This window comes from Biomphalaria glabrata, chromosome 10 (genome assembly GCF_947242115.1).
Source record: "Biomphalaria glabrata chromosome 10, xgBioGlab47.1, whole genome shotgun sequence".
NCBI classification, from domain to species: domain Eukaryota; kingdom Metazoa; phylum Mollusca; class Gastropoda; family Planorbidae; genus Biomphalaria; species Biomphalaria glabrata.
The window spans coordinates 27242139-27265743 of NC_074720.1; the positions used below are offsets into that span (position 1 = coordinate 27242139).

Sequence of the window (23605 nt, forward strand, 5' to 3'; positions counted from 1 at the left end):
GTTCACACAACTCTAGTTACTCACTATTGGCTCACGACAAATGGTTCACACAACTCTAGTTACTCACTATTGGTTCACCACAAATGTTTCACACAGCTCTAGTTACTCACTATTGGCTCACGACAAATGGTTCACACAACTCTAGTTACTCACTATTGGCTCACGACAAATGGTTCACACAACTCTAGTTACTCACTATTGGTTCACCACAAATGTTTCACACAGCTCTAGTTACTCACTATTGGCTCACGACAAATGGTTCACACAACTCTAGTTACTCACTATTGGTTCACCACAAATGTTTCACACAACTCTAGTTACTCACTATTGGCTCACGACAAATGTTTCACACAGCTCTAGTTACTCACTATTGGCTCATGACAAATGTTTCACACAGCTCTAGTTACTCACTATTGGCTCACGACAAATGGTTCACACAACTCTAGTTACTCACTATTGGCTCACGACAAATGGTTCACACAACTCTAGTTACTCACTATTGGTTCACCACAAATGTTTCACACAGCTCTAGTTACTCACTATTGGCTCACGACAAATGGTTCACACAACTCTAGTTACTCACTATTGGTTCACCACAAATGTTTCACACAACTCTAGTTACTCACTATTGGCTCACGACAAATGTTTCACACAGCTCTAGTTACTCAGTATTGGCTCACGACAAATGGTTCACACAGCTCTAGTTACCCACTATTGGCTCACGACAAATGGTTCACACAACTCTAGTTACTCACTATTGGCTCACGACAAATGTTTCACACAACTCTAGTTACTCACTATTGGCTCACGACAAATGTTTCACACAGCTCTAGTTACTCACTATTGGCTCACAACAAATGTTTCACACAGCTCTAGTTACTCACTATTGATTCACCACAAATGTTTCACACAGCTCTAGTTACTCACTATTGGTTCACCACAAATGGTTCACACAACTCTAGTTACCCACTATTGGCTCACGACAAATGGTTCACACAACTCTAGTTACTCACTATTGGCTCACGACAAATGTTTCACACAACTCTAGTTACCCACTATTGGCTCACGACAAATGGTTCACACAACTCTAGTTACTCACTATTGGCTCACGACAAATGGTTCACACAGCTCTAGTTACTCACTATTGGCTCATGACAAATGGTTCACACAGCTCTAGTTACTCACTATTGGCTCACGACAAATGGTTCACACAGCTCTAGTTACTCACTATTGGCTCATGACAAATGGTTCACACAGCTCTAGTTACTCACTATTGGCTCACGACAAATGTTTCACACAACTCTAGTTACTCACTATTGGCTCACGACAAATGGTTCACACAACTCTAGTTACCCACTATTGGCTCACGACAAATGGTTCACACAACTCTAGTTACTCACTATTGGCTCACGACAAATGTTTCACACAGCTCTAGTTACTCACTATTGGCTCATGACAAATGGTTCACACAGCTCTAGTTACTCACTATTGGCTCACGACAAATGGTTCACACAGCTCTAGTTACTCACTATTGGCTCATGACAAATGGTTCACACAGCTCTAGTTACTCACTATTGGCTCACGACAAATGTTTCACACAACTCTAGTTACTCACTATTGGCTCACGACAAATGTTTCACACAACTCTAGTTACCCACTATTGGCTCACGACAAATGGTTCACACAACTCTAGTTACTCACTATTGGCTCAGTTGGTTCACATGATAATACTATAGTGTTAACATTGAGCTTACGTGTTTAGTTTGTTTACATTAAAAAATCTGCTGGAGTCTAGCATTGCATATTTAAACTTTTTACCATTGTCGGGTGAACCAAATGTCGGGTGATTGACGTGGACGAATCATCTTTGAACCAAGTGTCGTGGAACCTTCAAGAGTCTCCATCAAGAACTGATGAACCAGAGAAATATTGTAACGGCAGGGGCGTTATAATGTGTGTCGTTTCATTAGAAGATAAAAAAAAAAGCAATAACAAATTGTGTATTGTTGTACTTGTGGGGCGTTAAAAAACCTAATTCTGTCTGTTTTATGGACAAACAAAACTTGGATCAAAACAAACAACAAGATAGAAAAAAAAAAGTACCTATCTACGTAAGGAATGAGGACTGTAATCTGTCAGGAGGTTTGACAAGTGTCCCTAGCGGTCTGTTACATGGAAGATTCAAGAAGATCAAAACAGATTGTTTTGACTTAGAACTACATGAGTCTTAGAAAACTGGTTTGACAAAAAAATGTGAATGTTACTCAAGCCTTTTAAAAAAGACTGGAAGTTTCACAGGTTCATCCTTTAGATACGGGTCTCAGTTAATGAAAGTAGGCAAAAGTCTCGTGATTTAATTATTCAACTATTGAGTTTCCAAAAAGGCGACTATTACCCCAAAAGTACGCCTCCAACCATCTGGTTGTTCATCAACTTTCCTAGCTCCTCTCAGGAAACACCCGAGAGTTCTTCGAGTCTTTCCGTGGCTACATCTTTTCCTTTCTCAACTTCTACTCGTGTAGTTTGGAGGGCATCCTATTATCCATAAGAGTTTGAAAAGGCCACTTCTGCTGACCATGTCAAAGGCTTTAGTCAGATCAACAATTACGATGTATAGTGGTCTTTATCTCTCTCGGAATTTCATCTGCAGTAGTCTTAGAGAAGATATCATGTCTATAGTGGATCTACCACATGAATCCACATTGAGACTGTGGGTAGACCCTAGAACAGTAGTTCTCAACCTTTTTAGCTTCGCGACCCCTTTATGCAATTACCCACAATGCTGCGATCCCAACCGTAAGATCATCTGTGTTTTTGCTAATGTTAAAAACTGAAATAATGATATAAATTTCTTGTATGAATTACCGGGGCGGTATGTTTAATCGCGAAACACTAGGCCTATTTATTTCTACTTATTGGTAAATGACAAATACATTACATTTTTGTCTCTATGACTTGTATTTATTTACTTTTCAATTGCGTTTTCACCAAAGTTATGTTGTATACTTATGTGACAATTTGAAAAGCATGACGAAGCCTGGTGAACAGCTCGAGCTCTCCTACATTGCTACAGAATTGTTGGAACAATTTGTGGAAAAAAGCCAAAACTTCATTGCGAAGGTTGAACTTCTTAATGTTTGGCCAGATCAGAAATTGTAGGGCAGTAGAGAGAAGGATGGTAGATACCATTGCCCCCCCCCCACCCCCCACTTTTTTGACCCACTCTATTCTTTTGGGGGTTGTCTAATGTGTGCTGAAACTAGACAATTAAGTAAAAAAAAAAACTAACTGTGCTTAACTTATACTTTGTTTTTCTTTATTTCAGCTCAATAAAAATCAAATTCTATGCCTTCAAGTGTGTCAATGAGTCTGTAATCCTTTCGTAACAGTTCATTTGTTTAAATTAATAACCATTTTAATATCTATATTTAACTTTTAAGTTATAGTCCTAATTGTACACGTAATTTGTTATTACTTTATACTGAAGAACAACAAGATACAGTATTATAAAAATAGTTTATTATATACAAATATTTTACAGTCTCAACATTTTTTTGTTTACAGACAGCTCAAGTTTGGATCAATGGGCCTGTATGTCAAGGTATTTGAATATTATTTATTTTAGAGTCTAGACAATTGGGTAGCTAGCCATGGTAGCAATACCGCATTGGTTTTTCTTGTTTCTGGTCATACGGATGTAGCCTTCCTCTCCCCAGGATTTGCCCCAACTGAAACAGAAAAGAAACATTTGAAGAAATTTAAAGACTATTAGTAAAGAAATAAATATATGCATTCAAGTATAAGTGGGCATAGACTTATACTTCTCTTTGTTATTTGTACATTAGCTTAGGTCTACTGTATTTATTCAATAAAATAGTGAAGTTAAATAGATGTAGATTTGTGTACATAACTGATTACTATCAACCAAAGTGTACCTTTTTGTAACACGAAACCAACATATTCAAGTAAAAGTTTTGAATTACCTGTTCTTGACAATCCAGAAGTCTTTGTTTCCCTCAGCCCCGTATCCTACAGCCAGAACACCGTGATCTAATTGAGTGCTGCTGCACTGTCTCTCGTTGTAGATACCTCCCTTGTACAGTTGGAAAGAGTTGTGGCTGGCATCGATGGCGACACTGATTGGTCCAATCTGGAAGCAATAGAAAAAAAATGTCAGCTTATGGTTTCGAGAACGGCAATGAGAATGCACTAGTCTAGATGATGAATGAAGCACTGTAACTAGATAGATGAACCCTGGAGAAAGTACGGTAACTAGATAGATGAACCCTGGAGAAAGTACGGTAACTAGATAGATGAACCCTGGAGAAAGTACGGTAACTAGATAGATGAACCCTGGAGAAAGTACGGTAACTAGATAGATGAACCCTGGAGAAAGTACGGTAACTAGATAGATGAACCCTGGAGAAAGTACGGTAACTAGATAGATGAACCCTGGAGAAAGTACGGTAACTAGATAGATGAACACTGGAGAAAGTACGGTAACTAGATAGATGAACCCTGGAGAAAGTACGGTAACTAGATAGATGAACCCTGGAGAAAGTACGGTAACTAGATAGATGAACCCTGGAAAAAGTACGGTAACTAGATAGATGAACACTGGAGAAAGTACGGTAACTAGATAGATGAACCCTGGAGAAAGTACGGTAACTAGATAGATGAACACTGGAGAAAGTACGGTAACTAGATAGATGAACCCTGGAGAAAGTACGGTAACTAGATAGATGAACACTGGAGAAAGTACTGGCAGACGAACAGTTAAAGGGACACTAGAAAGTTTGGCTGTTTCAAATATTTACGAAGTCGGTGCCAACTAATAAGACAAATGTCTCAAAATATTGCCAGTTGTCAATACTATTTCAACAATTAGGACAATGAGCTTGATAGAAAGATACCTTTTAAAACAAATCAAACTTATAAAATCATTTGTCACATCTTTTTTAAACAACGATTTGAAGCTTCTACGTCACAGACAGATGTTTCTGGGGACTTCGAAATATGTCATGCATATAAAAAATCAATAAATTTGTAATAAAGAGTCAATCTTTTAAAGAATCCTTTTGATAATACGTTTAGTTTTGTGAAAGTAAAAAGAATAGTCTCACTAAAGTTTTCAAACCATTCTACATTGCACAGTAGACAATGACAAGAAGAAAGTAACTAGTTGCTAAATACTCTGATCATTCGCAGATTTATTGAGAGCAATAATAGTATACAGTAAAAACACAACAAACGATGGGAAAGATGTAGCAATGGAATTCATTGGATCTTCCTCCAAGACAAGGGAATATATATATATATAGTGAAAACCTATTTGACTTATGCGTAATAAATTAACCTAATCCACTGAAATAAAAACAATATTTTATTACTTTTGTAGATTGTTGTTAGCTACATATACTTACTGTGGCAACAGCTTCTTGCAAGGCATCCTCACTTCCACTTGTTACATCCTTGAAGGAAGTTTCAGTAGCTCCAACATTAGCTGACTTGAAAGCACATTTACGATCCTGAGAGATGAAATACAATAGCATTTCATTATCTGTACTAACTATAGGTAACTGATAATATAAGGATCTATAAGGCCCTATAGGCCACTGATATTATATAGATTTTTAATGCCCTATATGCAAATACGTAAACAACAAAATAATATACGTGTTCAATTACGAAACTAACCTCAGGTTTGTAGGGGTAGCTCTGTTCAGTGTCAAGACCTTTGTTTTTGATGACGTATTGGAAGGCCTGGTCCATCAGACCGCCGTTGCAGCCTTGGTTACCTGGGATACAAGAATGAAGAATAAAGTTTTAAAATGCTTTCTTTGAAGTTTTCTGTATGTTTTCTTTTTAACTTTTGAACCAGTTTTAAAACCAATTCTTTAAACAGATGACATTTCTTTTTACACAAATACTTGAAGAATATCAGGCATGACATTATTTATTTTTAAGCTATAATTACCGAATTTCTGTGAGCAGTCGACCAAGTTTGACTCGGACAGGCTGACCAATGATTTGGAGGCTTTGAAGTGTTGACCTTCCAAAGATCCAGTGGTAGAGAAAGCCCAGCAGGAACCACACTGACCCTGATCTTTAATGTCAGTGACGTAGCCCTCCTTTCTCCAGTCCACTGAGTCGGGTAGAGCATTCTTCAACAATCCACTGACGAAGTTTCCAGGGTTGAGTGGTCTATTCACACGGAGACCGTTCATAGTTCTAACAAATTCTTCGTGAGTCTGTTGACAAGTAGAATACATTTGGTTAAAATTTTGTAATTTATTTAATGAATAAGTTAAACTTCAAGACAGAATATAATGAGACATATATCCATTTGTTTTTGTTTTAGCATTCTCCAATTTGAAAATCATAATTATGAAGGTATGAAGCATTTTAATTTTATTTTTCAAACTTCATCCTACCAGCAGGCCGTAGAAGGCGTAGGAAGTTCTAGTCAAGAGACTGGGGTCAAAGAGTGTGATGTCAAAAAGAGAAATTCTGTGTTATGTCTTAAATTCATTTATCTTTGCCCTATCTGCTGACCATGTTTTTGCACTGTGTTTTATTTATGTTTATTCAGGCTTGTGTATTGTGTTTTGTTCATGTTTATTGCCCTATCTGCTGACCATTTTTGTGTATTGTGTTTTATTTATATTTCTTGCCCTATCAACTGACCATGTCGGCGTATTTGTTCTCTCCCAGGTAGTAAGTCTCCAGTCCCTGGGCGTAACGCTCGTTGTGTTCTTCAATCACTTTCAGGTTAGACTCCCAGATGTATCTCCTGATGACGTCTTCATCTCCACTGTAAGTCTTGTTGTGTTTGGACTTAAAGATAAGCCAGTTGGCTGTAGTGCTGGCTGAAGCCACAGCGAGGGCTAGTGCGAGTAGTGTAAGTTTAAACATCTGGAAAGACAAAAATAGCAGATTGTTAGATTAAATAGAGACAAACTGGATATTTGCTTCGAATAAAAACTCTTTGCCATACACCAGGGGTATATGCCCTTTGAGAAGACGTGTCACGTGAAAGTCTTTTAAGTTTTTAAAGTGGTTTGTGCTGTTTGAATATCCGATGTCACGGCTGCCTGGCTACACTCGCACATTGTGTCACTAGATTTACATCGAGAAATACTACGTTGTAACCACTACATAGCACCAGCACGTCCAGCAGCTACATTTGGTGATGAAGAAAGAACTAACTAAACATAGAACTAACTTAACATAGAACTAACTTAACATAGAACTAACTTAACATAGAACTAACTTAACATAGAACTAACTGAGCTCTTAAATTAAAAAAACAAAAACAATATAGTTTCGAGCATTGATTCTGCTATAACTTAAAGTGAATTGTGTTTTTAATATACAGAATTATTTGTTCGCAAAAACTTCATATAGTCTACATTATTAGAAGCCAATGAAGCCATTAGATACATTTATTTTAAATTCAACGTATATTACTTGTTACTAAGAGAGAGACCGAATAGTTTTGTGTGACACAATCAGAAAATATTTAACAATTTCTATCTACTTTCAGACTTGTCCAATTGAACATTGACTAAGTTATGAAACAATCAATGGTAAAACAAGTAGATTACAGTTTCTTAAAACTAAGTCTCACACAATGTCTTCAGATAAGCTCATGCAGTGCCTCACGCAGTGCTCACACAATGTCTTCAGACAAGCTCATTTAGTGCCTCACGCAGTGCTCACACAATGTCTTCAGACAAGTTCATTTAGTGCCTCACGCAGTGCTCACACAATGGTTTCAAACTTCACAGCGCGCTAAGTTTTTTTTTCCAACAAAAGTTTTAATGAAATGTGTAATCGATGAGTAGCAATTGAAATATCAAACACACACTTATTTAGCTGAAGAATAAAACATAGGTCTCGTCCAAAAATGTTTTTCTCAAAATGTTCTTAAGAAATGCTAATTAAATTAGATAATAAAATGCTGATACTACTCGGAGTGATTTATAGTGAACGAAATAGAGTTTGTTTTGTATCAACATATTCTGAAACTATCAAAGTATTATGTTGGTAGCACCAAGAGTTTTCTGTTTACCTTTTCCAACTTGGTTAGGTCTCACGATTCAACTCCGGTTTTTGAAGTGAAGTATCGATGGTATAGTCTGAGAGATCTTTATATACATGGATTCTGTTGATCAGGCGGAAAACTATCACGTGGCCTGATGACGATCATGTGAAGCTAACCATATCTTGTAGTCACATTTTTACACTCTCAATTATAAAAAAAACATATGTATAATAGTTACTGTAATACTTTAACAGATGACTCTCTAATATTTTTTAAAAAGTTATATTAACATTTATATAGATGGCTTCATGGTCATGTGGTATGCGCTGAAATGCGCTCTGTACTGCAATCTCGATGGAACTGGGTTTCAACCTGAGGAGGGTTTGGGCTATGATGTAATAATCTTCAAAGCTGAAGGAACATCTAAAATAAGTAAAAAAAAACAACAACAACATAAAGCAAATACCCCCAACAATAATATCAATAAAAATAAATAATTATAGGCCTTTATGGAGCGTATTTATTTTTTCAGCATTGTTGCCTCATTTTGAAAATGTAAGTAGGGCCTACATAATTAATCGATAATGTTTAAATTGTTAATTGAAGTCCAAAGACAAAGAGTATTTACAGTAAATGGATAATCGCAGCGGTCATAACTACAAACCTAAATTCATTTTGTCTTTATCAGTTTACAACTTAAGCGCGCGCACGCACACACACACACACACTAATTGAACTAATTTCTGTCTGAGAACTGACATATATACAAAACACATGTCATCTGGAAACTCCAACATTTCAAGATTTAAAAAAATAATAATTTTGGGATTGAATAGAAGATTTAAAATAGCATTGAACAATATTTGTTCTCCATTATGTAATAACTTCTAAATATGTATGTGTGATAAATTATCTTCAAGACCAGAATGAATGTTCCTGGAAGTAAATGTTTCTGTTTTGGTAACCATGAGATTGCATATTTTGTATACACTAACATGCAGTAGAGAGAGTAGCAACACTATACATCAACACGCTAAGGCTGTATGGTTATTGTTGTTTTAGAATAATCCCTAATAATACAGTTCCTTTCTTTTGGTTATGAAAATGTGTTATGTGTGAAGCCCGTCGTCTCTATATTTACTTGGATATCATAGGCCCGGTCGACGTTTTTTTTTTACTTAGAGACATAGGTATGCACTTAGAGACATATGTACGCACTTAGAGACATAGGTATGCACTTAGAGACATATGTACGCACTTAGAGACATATGTATGCACTTAGAGACATATGTATGCACTTAGATTTAAATTTCTTTGTTGCCAGGCTCTTTCCTATGTAGTATCATAGTCACAGACCGGCTACCTGAGAATCTGACCTCTCAATTTCATGAAGCTGCGCTGTGTGTGTGTGTGTGGGGGGTGCCAAACATAATATATATATATATATATATATATATATATAAATGGCTTGTGCATCAATTTCGAGATCATTTATATTTGTTCATCGACTTCACTACTACATAGTGCGTCACAAAAGAAAAGGATGATAGGTGTACTTTAGGCTCTCGTGTCAAGGTCAAAGTCATAAACTTCTGTACTGTAATCGTCTGCAAGTCCCAGTGAAGGACGCCATTGTTTCTGAACCCTTTAAAGAATGAAAGCATTCTCTCTGTTTGGCATTTCTGATGAGCAATTTCTAAAGTCAGATTTGAATGAACAGATTATGAAAGATGAACAGATTGTAATGAACAAATTCTAATAAACAGATTCTAATAAACAGATTCTAATGAACAGATCCTAATAAACAGATCCTAATGAACAGATTCTAATAAACAGATCCTAATAAACAGATCCTAAAGAACAAATTCTAATAAACAGATCCTAATAAACAGATCCTAATGAACAGATCCTAATGAACAGATCCTAATGAACAGATCCTAATGAACAAATTCTAGTGAGGCCTGATATCTTCGTACTTTGTGAATGAAAAGCTAATATTCTAATGATTCTCCATTTGTCAGTTGGAATTTCAAACGAATTATTCTACGCAGAATCTGTATTAAAAAATCCCTAGAAATTTGAAAAGTGATTTTGTTTTAAATGCAACTGTAAAACTCACTAGATATTATTGCTTGATAATTTTTTTTTTTTGTGTAGCGCATTTCTACCTGCGAGCTACTGGTCAGAGACAAGAGGAATAAAGAACGTTTCTAGCTGCGAGCTACTGGTGAGAGACAAGAGGAATAAAGAACGTTTCTAGCTGCGAGCTACTGGTGAGAGACAAGAGGAATAAAGAACGTTTCTAGCTGCGAGCTACTGGTGAGAGACAAGAGGAATAAAGAACGTTTCTAGCTGCGAGCTCCTGGTGAGAGACAAGAGGAATAAAGAACGTTTCTAGCTGCGAGCTACTGGTGAGAGACAAGAGGAATAAAGAACGTTTCTAGCTGCGAGCTACTGGTCAGAGACAAGAGGAATAAAGAACGTTTCTAGCTGCGAGCTACTGGTCAGAGACAAGAGGAATAAAGAACGTTTCTAGCTGCGAGCTACTGGTCAGAGACAAGAGGAATAAAGAACGTTTCTAGCTGCGAGCTACTGGTGAGAGACAAGAGGAATAAAGAACGTTTCTAGCTGCGAGCTACTGGTGAGAGACAAGAGGAATAAAGAACGTTTCTAGCTGCGAGCTACTGGTCAGAGACAAGAGGAATAAAGAACGTTTCTAGCTGCGAGCTACTGGTCAGAGACAAGAGGAATAAAGAACGTTTCTAGCTGCGAGCTACTGGTCAGAGACAAGAGGAATAAAGAACGTTTCAACCTCCAGCAGGAACCCAAACGTCAGACCATCAGAGTAGAGAGTACAAACCATTTTACAATTGTTAAAAAAAAGTTGTACATTTGAAACGTTACAATTTTTAAACGTAATGACCTGTTACAAGTTTCCAAGTTGGAAAGTCCAGAATATCTTATCTTTAGAAGCAGATACTAGAAACGTGTCAAAAGGTCAAGTTAAACATTTCTTTCCCGTTACTGTGATGACCTTTAGGTAACATATTTGTGTGTGTGTGTGTTGTGTCACAAACTTGGAATTCCCTGACTTCAAACTACATTCGTCTTTTCTGAGTTTTTTTTTTATTCATGTTTCCCTTTCATGTTCATCTGTGCATTGTACATTTAAACGTCAGTGAAAGAATGAAAAAAAACAAAAGTATTAATGAAAAGTCTGAAGACGTGAAACATGTAAAGATAGGTCAAGTATAAACATTTGTGAAGCTGTAAAGACGTACCGTAAGGCTGGGTAGTAGAAACCGCTTGGCTACCTATCAAGGAACTCGAGATTTAATCCTGACTCGAGCGAAGTTGTATTGGCAGAGCACCAAAAGGCAGCACCGCCCAGATACCCCCTTCTCTCACATAATCGCAAAAGAAGTTGGGCTATAGCCTACTGGTCAGTTTATAGTATGAAAGAGAGGCCCTATACAAGACCATATAATACACCACTTTACACTGCAGTGTCACATCATTCACCACTTTACACTGCAGTGTCACATCATTCACCACTTTACACTGCAGTGTCACATCATTCACCACTTTACACTGCAGTGTCACATCATTCACCACTTTACACTGCGGTGTCACATCATTCACCACTTTACACTGCAGTGTCACATCATTCACCACTTTACACTGCAGTGTCACATCATTCACCACTTTACACTGCAGTGTCACATCATTCACCACTTTACACTGCGGTGCGACTCAGTTGACTAAGATTAAATGCGGTCACACTCTTCATAGTTACCACGATATTTGCTATCTAGAGTATAAACATCTACCACGAGGCTTTCTAACGAATACTATAATATCAAAGAAATCGTTTTGTTTTGAAAACATTGTAGATACGATGATCTACTTTAATGCTGCCCAAACTACTTTCCGCGGACCATTTCCTGCCCGTGATGCCCCTCTGCATACATTGTATAATGAAGCCACAAAAGATTGGTTTCATGAGACTGGACTGGTGATGTGGTCCGTGACAGATGTCTGAAACTTATGACCTTAGGCCGAACTAAGTTGGTCACCACTGATCTACTTTAGGGTCTAACAACATTATAGGTTTCTACTGCGACAAGGTCAGGATTTGATTTTATCTGTAGCGCACACCAAGATATCGATCACCATTAATTGTCTTCACTTAACTGTAACACTCCACATTAAGTCAGGTCAGTTGATACCGTGACCTTTAATGAGAGCTTGCACGAGACATATTGAAATGATGTTGACTACTTTGGAGATTGTCAGACATGAAGGGAGGTGTGTATATCGCAAGCTATTTGATGCACACAACACAAGTGTTGAGAAGCGAAGTAGTTTCATAAATTAGAAAATAATTTTTGTTGCACTTTTCAGCATCATAGAATCACATTTCTATTTTGTTTTTTTACAATACCTTTATTCATGTCAGAAACCTGGTTCCAGGAACCTGGACAGCTGATCTCATAAATGGCTTTAACGTTTTTCCTAGAAATGTAACAGTTGATGTATGTCACTGAGAAAAGAATAACTAGCTCGTTGTGCACATGAGGATAACTTTAGTTTGACCGTTATAATTTTTCAAAGTAATAAATAAATAAATGTAAATTTGACAGGAGACTATATCAAGGTCAACAGCAAACATGGCGAAGTCAGGCGTATTATGCGATAACAGTAAATATAAAGTTGCTTTAAATTTTATTGAAGTTTATAAGATTTGCTTAGATTTTTACGTAAATCTGACATAGATTTCAGCTAGATTCTGGATCTAGAAGTAGATAAACACAAAGAGGCGACAGCGTATGCAAATTCGTTGACCGCGATTTGGAGATCATGTTCATTGTGAGCTAAAAGGGTGCAATTTTCGGCATAGAGAAGCTCTGATATGACCATTTCTTTTGTTTTTGTATGGGATAGTAGAAGTCGAAGATTAAACACAATGCCGTCCGAACGAAACCTGATGTTGATGCCTTCGTGTAATCACTGCCTCATTTTATTAAGCATTACGCCAAAGAAGATAGCGAATAGAGTAGGAGCAAGTACAAAGCCCTGCTTCTCGCCATTTTCTATTGGGAAATGATCGACAGGTCACCATTGTGTCTGATCTGGCCTTTTTGTCCCACATGAAACTGCTTGAGAATAGATAGGAGCGTAGTCGGGCATCTGAGCCTGGCCAAAATCCTCCATAAATCATTGACCGTGTCGAAAGCCTTGGTGAGGTCCACGAAGGCAGCGTATAGATAGGTTTATACAGTGTACTAGACCTAAATCTAGTCTAATATCAAGACGCTAGATTTAGACTGCCTAGAGTTACAGTCTAGAGTAAATTCTGATTATCTTAGATTCTATTTCTACTATATTTATAACCTAGATATATATTCTAGAAGTAGATCTATACTGATTCTATAGTTACAATTCGAATTCAACGTGAATATTTATGCTTATAAAGAATACAGATTATAACTAGATTTTATAGATCTATGAATATTATGACAAGGCCCATGGCATGTGTGAGACCAATTTTTCAAAGCAAATAATTAATGGACTAAGTCTAAAACAAATTAATTCATATATTCACGCGATTTTTTAAAATTTATAAGCTTAGCAATATTTTGGACCAATGCCTCACAACGGCTGATAAGAGAAATCAGGTATAAACATCAGGAGAAAACACGACCCCTTTAACTCAAGAAAACATTGAGAAATTAAAACAGACACGAAATTGACAATGAGATTCATAACAAAAGAATATTCACAATTGCTATAAGCATGAAAGTAGCGCTATATAAAATTATTATTATTATTATTATTAATTGATTACAGTAACACCTTTTTAAAAACACTTTTTAAAAAATCATTAAAAATGTTAAAATCACAAAAATAATATTTCTACAATTGTTTTTTTTTTTTTTTTTTTTTGGTGAAATTTTGTATCGGAAAATGCCGGGTACCTGAAGTAGGCTAGTCCTAAAAAAAATACAAAGATCTTGGGTAAAAGACTCATCAAAGAGAGTACTGTAAATGCGTAGTTTCACACTCTTGTTTCAGGTGTTTTCTTTTTATAGCCTCTATCGGGTTTGATCCTAACTACCCGTATTTTTGTGCAGGATTTCTTTTCTATCAGGCACACTTAAAATTATAGCATAATAATGTCAGTTTAATTTAAAAAGAAAACTGAAAAATCCAAAAGAAATATAGGGAAAAGGGTACTTCCGGCCCAATTTCTAATTCTAGTTTTAAATCAAAGTAACGAAACGCACAAGCCCAACATAGTCCATTGAAACTTTTATTAGTTCATGTTTTCAAGTTAACAAGTTCAATAACATAGACATATATTTATTTATGTCTATGTTCAATAATTTGCTTTGTTTTCTTAGTATAAATATATACATGCTTTTATGATTTTCTGTTCTTAGCACTGCTAGATAAATAATTTGGAAGTTCTCTAAACAATATAAATATAAATAGGACTAAATGGTACCCTTTATTACCAAAATTCAAATGTCATTAAAAAAATATACCTTTTATAATGCAAAGACTTGCATGCTCAGAGCGCTTAGGTCTAATGCCTTTAGGTACTCAGTAAACACAGCTCTGCTCGAGTCGGATGTCGAACCTCGAGACCCCTTCATAGGTAGCCAAGACAAGAAAAGTTCAAGTATACTTAGCCTCTCGGCCACGCTTCCCACAATATATATCAACATATTAATTTGTTAGAAATTTCTATAAATCAAATAAGAACATAAAACTAAAAAGTTATTTAACCTTGGTTAGGCCAATAATCCTCTGTTTGGGACCCCTCAACTCAAGATAACATTAAGAAACTGGAACAAACACAAAATAGAGCAGTGAGATTCATAACAAACATTTGACTTGAGTAACACATTTAGTAAACTCACTAAATTTAGAAAGCCTTCAGGACAGAAGACTCAAAAGTAAAGTAGCAATTATACATAAAACACTGAATCATAATCTTCAAATACAAAAACAAAATTTAATAAAATACTCAAAGAGATAAAGGCACATTTCTCATCCCATATGCTAGGACAAATTTGTACAAATACTCCTTCTTCCCTAGTGCTATTAGAGCATGGAATGGGTTGCCTGAGCTATCCAGGAAAACCAGTGACTTGGCAGAATTTAAGTCATTGGTTAATATGCATGACTGAATGCATGACGCGTAGGACGTAATCATCTTCTTTTTTGAAGTAACGTCTGTGTTATACAGTGGCTTAGCTAGCCATGTGCGGGTGGTGCGGGCGCACGGGGCATCAAGTGATGAAGGGCATCAAACTAAGAACAATTTAACCTTGTCAGTAAAAACTACACATATTACGTACACAGACAATTCTATCGGAAATGTAAATTAAACATTTTTAAATATTTTTTTAGCTACTTTGTTAATATCCTCTATTCTCTCTAAACTTAAGTATGACCTGAAGACTAGCCTGACCTGACTAGGTTTGTTGACATCTAGCCTGACCTGACTAGGTTTGTTGACATCTAGCCTGACCTGACTAGGTTTGTTGACATCTAGCCTGACCTGACTAGGTTTGTTGACATCTAGCCTGACCTGACTAGGTTTGTTGACATCTAGCCTGACTTGACTAGGTTTGTTGACATCTAGCCTGACCTGACTAGGTTTGTTGACATCTCTAAAGGAAACGCACGTTTACACGTCCACGTGACTTACTTCTAAGGAAAATACCAAACGGCAAAAAAAGTTTGTAGAAAAGTGTTACAAGCACCAAAAAAGAACACAAAAAAAATCCCTTTATTGCTTCCCTTTCATACTCTTTGTACAAGATCTAGTATAAGCTACATCAGCATTTAAAATCCAACCAAATGGATTAAACGATAGATGGAGGTTATCACCAATAACTGAAAACAAAGAGACCAGCAGAGCTCACATTTCTCTTCGGAAATTTGTCTTCGTGTAAAGAGCATTATTCACAGTGATGGTCAAGATTTATTGAAACAAGAAGAACAAAAGTGGAAAGATTACAAGAACAGAGTCTAGGACATCATTAGTTTTCTCTCAGATCAGAATCTGATATCGTGGGATCACGAAAAAGTAAAAGAAGAATTTAAAGAACAAAATTTGTCAATTTGTTGAAGTTAGTGAAATTACTATTCTAGTGGAATCCAGTCATGAGGGCACATCGGGTTCGAACCAAACTTACAAAAATATCTAAGAATTTATTGTAATTATAGGTGGTAAGGAAAATAAATCATACAGCAAGTAAAACAAGCCAACTATTTCTCGATTATTTTCTACTTTATACCTGGCATCTAAAAAGTTGGATCTACCTTAGAAACTTGACGGTAATGTATAATGACGAGTACATGTTTGTGAGTCTTTCGTGGACTTCATGGACAGCTTCTGGAATCACTGCACTTATTTGAGAGAAACTACGTTCGTATGGCTCAGAAATAATGGACTGCGGAGGTCAAGGCTTTGTGATATTGCTGCTGTCATGAAAGGTCAACACTAGGGTGTCCAAATGCGTATTCTATAAGAAAATCCTAAAGCAGAATTATTGCCTGCTCAAACCATTCTCTAAATCTGGCAGAGTTAGATGAAGTCGATGCAGTTATATTTTCTGATATACTCTATCGTTTCTGGAGGGCATCGCTGAAACCAGTATTACCTTTGCTGAAAGCATATGCTCAAACCTGGGGATTAGTGCATAAGCTCTACGTATTTGACACAAGAAAAAGTTGCCTGGCGAAATCAATGAAGATTCTGTACTAACACACAAGAAAGAGCTACGGAGGGAAATTTATTTTTTGTTGTACTGGAGTGTTGAACAAATTATCACCAAATTTGAACACCTTAAGATGTGGCTGATAAATTTGAATTTATATCACATCCCAATCTTTGGATCCTCAGATTGAAATAAATCTTGATATTGCTTCCAGCGAAAATCAAATTTCGTTTGGAGTGAAAGAGGCCGCATCGATTTATCAAAGTTTCATCAGAAGTTCCAATTTAAAAAAAAACAACAGGTGAGCACGAGTTAAAAAAAAATATCGCCTTGATAGCTCTGTCCCTCATCTCGTCATCTTGATTCGCATAGATCAGATGTTTGTGTAGACATAAGAGGGAAGTTTTTGAAAAACTAAAGTTGATCAAGAATTATTTGCAACCAAAAATGACAAAATTACCACTGACTTGGAAATTTCATTTATTAATCAATAATTGGTGGAAAAAAATTGATTTCGCCAGCAAATAAAAAATGTAGAATTCTTTGGAAGCTTTTATTATTATTTTTTTGTTAAATTGTTTTTTTTTTGTGAATTAGCAATACTTGAGCAATACTTGAGCAATACTTGAGCAATACTAGAGCAATACTTGAGCAATACTTGAACAATACTTGAGCAATACTTTAGCAATACTTGAGCAATACTTGAACAATACTTGAGCAATACTTGAGCAATACTTAAGCAATACTTGAACAATACTTGAGCAATACTTGAGCAATACTTGAACACTACTTGAGCAATACTTGAGTACTACTTGAGCAATACTTGAGCAATACTTGAACAATACTTGATCAATACTTGAACAATACTTAAACAATACTTGAGCAATACTTGAGCAATACTTGAACAATACTTGAGCAATACTTGAACAATACTTGAGCAATACTTGAGCAATACTTGAACAATACTTGAGCAATACTTGAACAATACTTGAGCAATACTTGAGCAATACTTGAGCAATACTTGAACAATACTTGAGCAATACTTGAGCAATACTTGAACAATACTTAAGCAAAACTTGAGCAATACTTGAACAATACTTGAGCAATACTTGAGCAATACTTGAACAATACTTGAGCAATACTTGAACAATACTTGAGCAATACTTGAGCAATACTTGAACAATACTTGAACAATACTTGAACAATACTTGAGCAATACTTGAGCAATATTTGAACAATACTTGAGCAAAACTTGAGCAATACTTGAGCAATACCTGAGCAATACTTGAACAATACTTGAGCAATACTTGAGCAATACTTGAACAATACTTGAGCAATACTTGAGCAATACTTGAACAATACTTTAGCAATACTTGAGCAATACTTGAACAATACTTTAGCAATACTTGACCAATACTTGAACAATACTTAAGCAATACTTGAACAATACTTTAACAATACTTGAGCAATACTTGAGCAATACTTGAGCAATACTTGAACAATTGTGACAGGTGGGGAAATGTGACGTGTGTTTGGCACGTTTTATGTCTAGGGGATGATTATTTTTAAAGCTATCACACCCCCACTTATCAGCATATGAATCGGGAGCAGACACGCAACGAGACAAAGCAATGAAAGATAGATACAAAAGTTAACATGAAGAATATTTATTTACATAAATATACATATAAGAATAAAAAGGGGGAGGGTTTGCATCTATCTCTAGTATATTCTATGTTTAATCATCACTCTTGCACATAATAAGAGAGTATGTCACTTTGTCCTCTGACTTAGCTGGTTTTTCCTGTTGATGTCGCAGCTGGCTGTGTCCTGGCTTGAGGTTCTGCAGCTGGAGGTGGCGCTCTAGCGGATAGAGGGACGCCGGTGATATAGTTCTTGTGGAGTCTCAGTCCCAAGTTCTAGTATCTGTAGTGGGCACAGTATGGCGGGTGGCCGGATACCGTGGGCACAAGGTTACTGCGGGCAGAGCTGATCTGCCGTGGGCAGTGTAATTGACAGGATATGTCCAGTGAGTTGCAGAGGGTTGGCGTAGCTATGACGTCTCACACAGATCTGGGTCTATAGGGACGTCTCACCTAGGAAGTTGACAGGTGGGCTGTCGAATAGGCGGGCAATGCCGATAGCGCCAAGTGGTAGAGTTGAGTAGATCTCAGTAGGCAAGTGCAGTGCTGAATAGCACTAAGCACAGATGCAGGTAAATAGATCGTTGATCCAATGAATAAATAGGCAGGTAAATAGGCAATAGGTGATTCTTGATAGCAACTAGGCAAGTGCAGCGCTGATTAGCACTAAGCACATAGATAGGCCAGTAGGCAAATAGGCAGGTAAGTGATCCGATAAATAGGCAGACACCTGAGGGAGGCTGCGGATAAATAAAGACAAGTTAGGACATGTCTCTCATACATCTTATCGATGCCCTCGACTGAGGTGCATTTGTCAGATTGGTAAAATTGCTTTAGAGCATAAAGGGGAGATGATGAAAAATGGGATTTGGAAAATAGATGGCAGATAGTAGCAATATAGAAATGTACATAAAAGGGGAAATAATAATATAAGAATGTACATAGAAGGGGAAATAATAATCTCAAATAAACAACACAGGTGGATAGAGAAAGAAAGGGGGGGGGGAATGAAATGGGCGGTGGTCAGCGATCCAGATGGTTTGTTTACATATGACCGTGGGTCGAGAACAATGGAGCGTGCTTGAATGTCCCTTCAAGCGTCGCAACTCTCATTAGAGTAAAATGAGTAAAGGGGAGATAATTCGTTACAGGGGAGATAACTCGTATCTCTCTTCTAGACGCAGTATCAGTGCGCTAGTAAGATTATCAAGGCGGCCAACCGAGATAAAGGAAATAAAATAAGATGTACAAATATATACATGGTTGCATCAACTATCAATTGAGCAACGTAGCATTAACAGGGTAATGCAGTATACAAATAAATACATAGGACATGTTTATGTTTTCTACTTACGCCAGTGAGAAATACACAATGCACTAATGAAATATAAATGAACTAAGCAAAATCCACATGATAAAATCCAATGGAAATATACAAAAGTAATTAAGATGGAACTTGTGATTAAGTTCGGCTTACCACCAGGTATTCCTCTAGGAGAAAGAATGTATGAAGTAGTCCAGACTCAATAGCTCAGCTCGAATGAGAATGAAAGAGTCTGATTTTATTTGGATCTACTTTATATAGGCCTGGAAAATGCGAGCGGAAGCAGGAAGTGTCCTAGGCTAAGATTTATCTTACACGTGGGTGGATTTGACTCGAGGTGGGAGCCGCACCTTGGAATATCACGCGGTGTGTTGACCAGGGTAATCTCTTAGATCAAAGAGAGACGTGAGAGAAGGGGGGGGGGGAGAGAAGGATTAGCTTGCATTCAAACCAAGGTGGTGTCAACCGCGACCGTCAGTCAGACATCCGGCGGATAAGACAAAAGAGATAGTGTGATTATCTTTCCCCGATCAAGGGCAGATAAATGAAAGGACTGGCCTAGTTTTCTCCAAGGTGGTGGACTAAGTCTAGCCTGGTATAGAGGAAAAGGTGGGGCGGGTGGAGAATTTGGGGTTAGGGCGGGGAAATAATTGAAATAAAATAAATAAATAATGAAAAATAATAATTAATGCTGTGATAATTTAGAGCGACTCTGACAGCGAGTTTTTGACTTGTCACATACGCCGCCGCCAAGATGGATCTATCGCAGAAAGATCCATAAAGTGCGAGCAGACTGATGTCACTCTAACTTTAAGATCAGTTGTTATCACAGCATTAGAAAAAAAAAATCTGGAAAATAAAGGGGTAGCCATGCCAGGAGGATGGTCCGTCCAAGTCTGTCCGTGGTCTACATTCCGTTCCTGTGTATGTAGTCACCTGAGTGAAACATATGGGGTTGCTTGGGAGAGTAGATTGGGCGATTGGGTGAGTAATCATTCCTTCCTGGGGCGGATTGGGGAGTGTGATTGGGGCTTAGGCGGGGTGCCCAAGGCACGTGTGCTCGTTGGGGCTTACCTCCGAAGCCGCTGTGAGGCGCTTCTTCACGAGAGTAAGTAGTCAGCTTACCTCGGTATCGTCTGACATGATCAATGTCAGGGAAGAGTGGCCTGATAAAGAATGTGGAGTTCTGCCTGAGAACGTCCCCACGAGTGCTATAATTTGGCTTACGTCGTGGCTTCCTGACACGGTCAATGCCAGGGCAGGGTTGATAATGATTTGCGGCTGTGGGGCCATGGTGAGAAGTGTTTTCACGAGCGCGAGGGTTCGGCTTACCTCGTGACTTCCTGACACTATCAATGCCAGTGGGAGGTTGATTCGGAATGGTGGCTGAAAAGCCATGAAGAGGAGTGAGTCCGCGAGAGCAAGGGTTCATCTTACCTCGGGGCATTCTGACACTGTCAATGTCAGAGGAATGTCGTTTAATTTTGGCTGAGTAGCCTGGGTCAAGTAGACCCTTACGAGTGCGCGGGCACACTTTAACTCGTGACTTCCTAGCAGTGTCAATGCCAGGGTGAAGTGGTTTGAGCTTCGCTGATGAGTCGGGACTAGGCGGGTGAGTGTGGCGACCAGGGCTTCCAACCTGCTGGTTGCTGCCACGTTTCTGCTTCGTCGATCTACCGACGGGCAGAGAAAAGTATGGTTTATGGACTACTCCAAGAGGGACATATTTGGAGCCTAGAATGAAGTCATACACTGGCGTGTCCATGACGGCTGCGTCAATGGTGCCATGTACGTACTTGCATTCCACGTGGACCCTAGCAATAGGAAGAACCTTTGGAGGAATCTCACGGTCAAGGGACTGAATCGTCACAGTTCTATCTGTGAGATCAGGTGGATCAACCAGTGTTTTGCAGATAACTGAGCTTACCGCACAGCCTGTGTTAAATAGGGACCGGACGTACCGCCCGTTAACCAGAATGGTCTCTATCCCGGGGGAAGACGAGACAGGGTGAGGGAGTGCCGGTAGGACTTCCGTTTTCGTAGGGCCAAGGGCAGTGTGTTCAGGGGCCACAGTCAGTGTTGATATGACGTGTGGGTCGCCCGCTGTTCTATCAGTGCGTGTTTGCTGATTAGACACAGAGGGTTTGGGGACCGCGGTCATTACTGAAATGCGCTGTGAGGCCTGCTGCTTTTGGCGGTTGGGTTGGTGGTTACGCATGCTGTCGTTGCAGTCACGGTAGGCACGGTTAGTTTTGTTGCCACGCGTGCTGTTGTTGCAGTCACGGTGGGCTTGATTGTTCTGGTTATGACGAGGCTTACGTGCTGGGTAGTTGCAGTTTTCGTGCAAGGCTGGTTGTTGGGTTGGTGCCTTTCTAGGTTGGGGTTTGCTTGAGGGCATCGGCTGGATTGGGGCATCGCAGTTTGCAGGACTATTGGACTGAGCAGGAGAGTTGGGCTGGGTAGACAATGTGGAATTGTCGAGAGGAGGGATATCACGTATGAAAGTTTCATCCTTAGCAGCAACTTCTGAGTCCGTTTGGGCAGTGTCCTCAATTTGGACATGAGTTGTGGTTTCGCTCTCCTCTGTTTCCTGGTCTAGTCTGGCGGGTGTGCCGTTCAGCTCCAAACTCTGCTGTCTATAGCGATGTCTGATTTCTAGTATTTCCTGCGCATGCGCTTTGTCCATTTCTTCCATCTCTTGCTTGAACTTCGCTTCCCTTTCTTCCATTCTTTGTGCCCTTTCAATCCGTCTTCGTACGTAGTCTTCTAACTCGAGACCTTCAAATCCACCTAATATTCCTTCAGCCTCGAAATCGGAAGCTAATTCCGCTAAGTCCATGGTTATAGAGGCCGGATTAGGAAGAGGATGAGGTGGAAGATAGTGAGAGGTAAAATGTAGAAAGGAGCCGCTGAATGTAAAAAAGAGTAAAAGGGGAATGTGGTGTCTGCCTACGTCAATCACAAAATTCCTGCAATGAAATATTACAAATAAGATGCAATAATAATAATAAATAAAATATGACAGAAGTGACACTCTTGATAATGCGAAGTGATGATACTTATAAATATTCTTAGAAAAAAAAATATTGATATGGAGTTTAGTTATTGCTGCCTGTTCGTGCCTGCTGTACTAATGGGTTAAATCCACGGACGGGCTCGCCAAAATGTGACAGGTGGGGAAATGTGACGTGTGTTTGGCACGTTTTATGTCTAGGGGATGATTATTTTTAAAGCTATCACACCCCCACTTATCAGCATATGAATCGGGAGCAGACACGCAACGAGACAAAGCAATGAAAGATAGATACAAAAGTTAACATGAAGAATATTTATTTACATAAATATACATATAAGAATAAAAAGGGGGAGGGTTTGCATCTATCTCTAGTATATTCTATGTTTAATCATCACTCTTGCACATAATAAGAGAGTATGTCACTTTGTCCTCTGACTTAGCTGGTTTTTCCTGTTGATGTCGCAGCTGGCTGTGTCCTGGCTTGAGGTTCTGCAGCTGGAGGTGGCGCTCTAGCGGATAGAGGGACGCCGGCGATATAGTTCTTGTGGAGTCTCAGTCCCAAGTTCTAGTATCTGTAGTGGGCACAGTATGGCGGGTGGCCGGATACCGTGGGCACAAGGTTACTGCGGGCAGAGCTGATCTGCCGTGGGCAGTGTAATTGACAGGATATGTCCAGTGAGTTGCAGAGGGTTGGCGTAGCTATGACGTCTCACACAGATCTGGGTCTATAGGGACGTCTCACCTAGGAAGTTGACAGGTGGGCTGTCGAATAGGCGGGCAATGCCGATAGCGCCAAGTGGTAGAGTTGAGTAGATCTCAGTAGGCAAGTGCAGTGCTGAA

The 23605-nt window shown here is 38.5% G+C and overlaps 1 protein-coding gene across 1 annotated transcript; it reads right to left on the reverse strand.

The window, feature by feature from the left end:
- Positions 1-3502: 3502 nt before the first annotated feature.
- LOC106052443 (procathepsin L-like) lies at positions 3503-8231 on the reverse strand. Its single transcript, XM_056043368.1, has 7 exons — positions 8075-8231; positions 6688-6915; positions 5978-6251; positions 5698-5798; positions 5424-5528; positions 3984-4150; positions 3503-3728 (listed from the first exon to the last, which is right to left on the reverse strand). The coding sequence occupies exons 2-7, from the start codon at positions 6913-6915 to the stop codon at positions 3629-3631; spliced, it is 975 nt and encodes a 324-aa protein (XP_055899343.1). The 5' UTR covers positions 8075-8231; the 3' UTR covers positions 3503-3628.
- Between the last annotated feature and the right edge of the window lie 15374 nt (positions 8232-23605).

Excerpts from the sequence above, each read along its gene's own strand:
- LOC106052443 (XM_056043368.1), bottom strand. The coding sequence starts at position 6,915 with ATGTTTAAACTTACACTACTCGCACTAGCCCTCGCTGTGGCTTCAGCC. Across the intron at positions 6,252-6,687 it reads AGAACAAATACGCCGACATG|ACTCACGAAGAATTTGTTAG; the intron begins GTCAGTTGATAG and ends ACTTGTCAACAG. Across the intron at positions 4,151-5,423 it reads TGCAAGAAGCTGTTGCCACA|ATTGGACCAATCAGTGTCGC; the intron begins GTAAGTATATGT and ends TATTGCTTCCAG.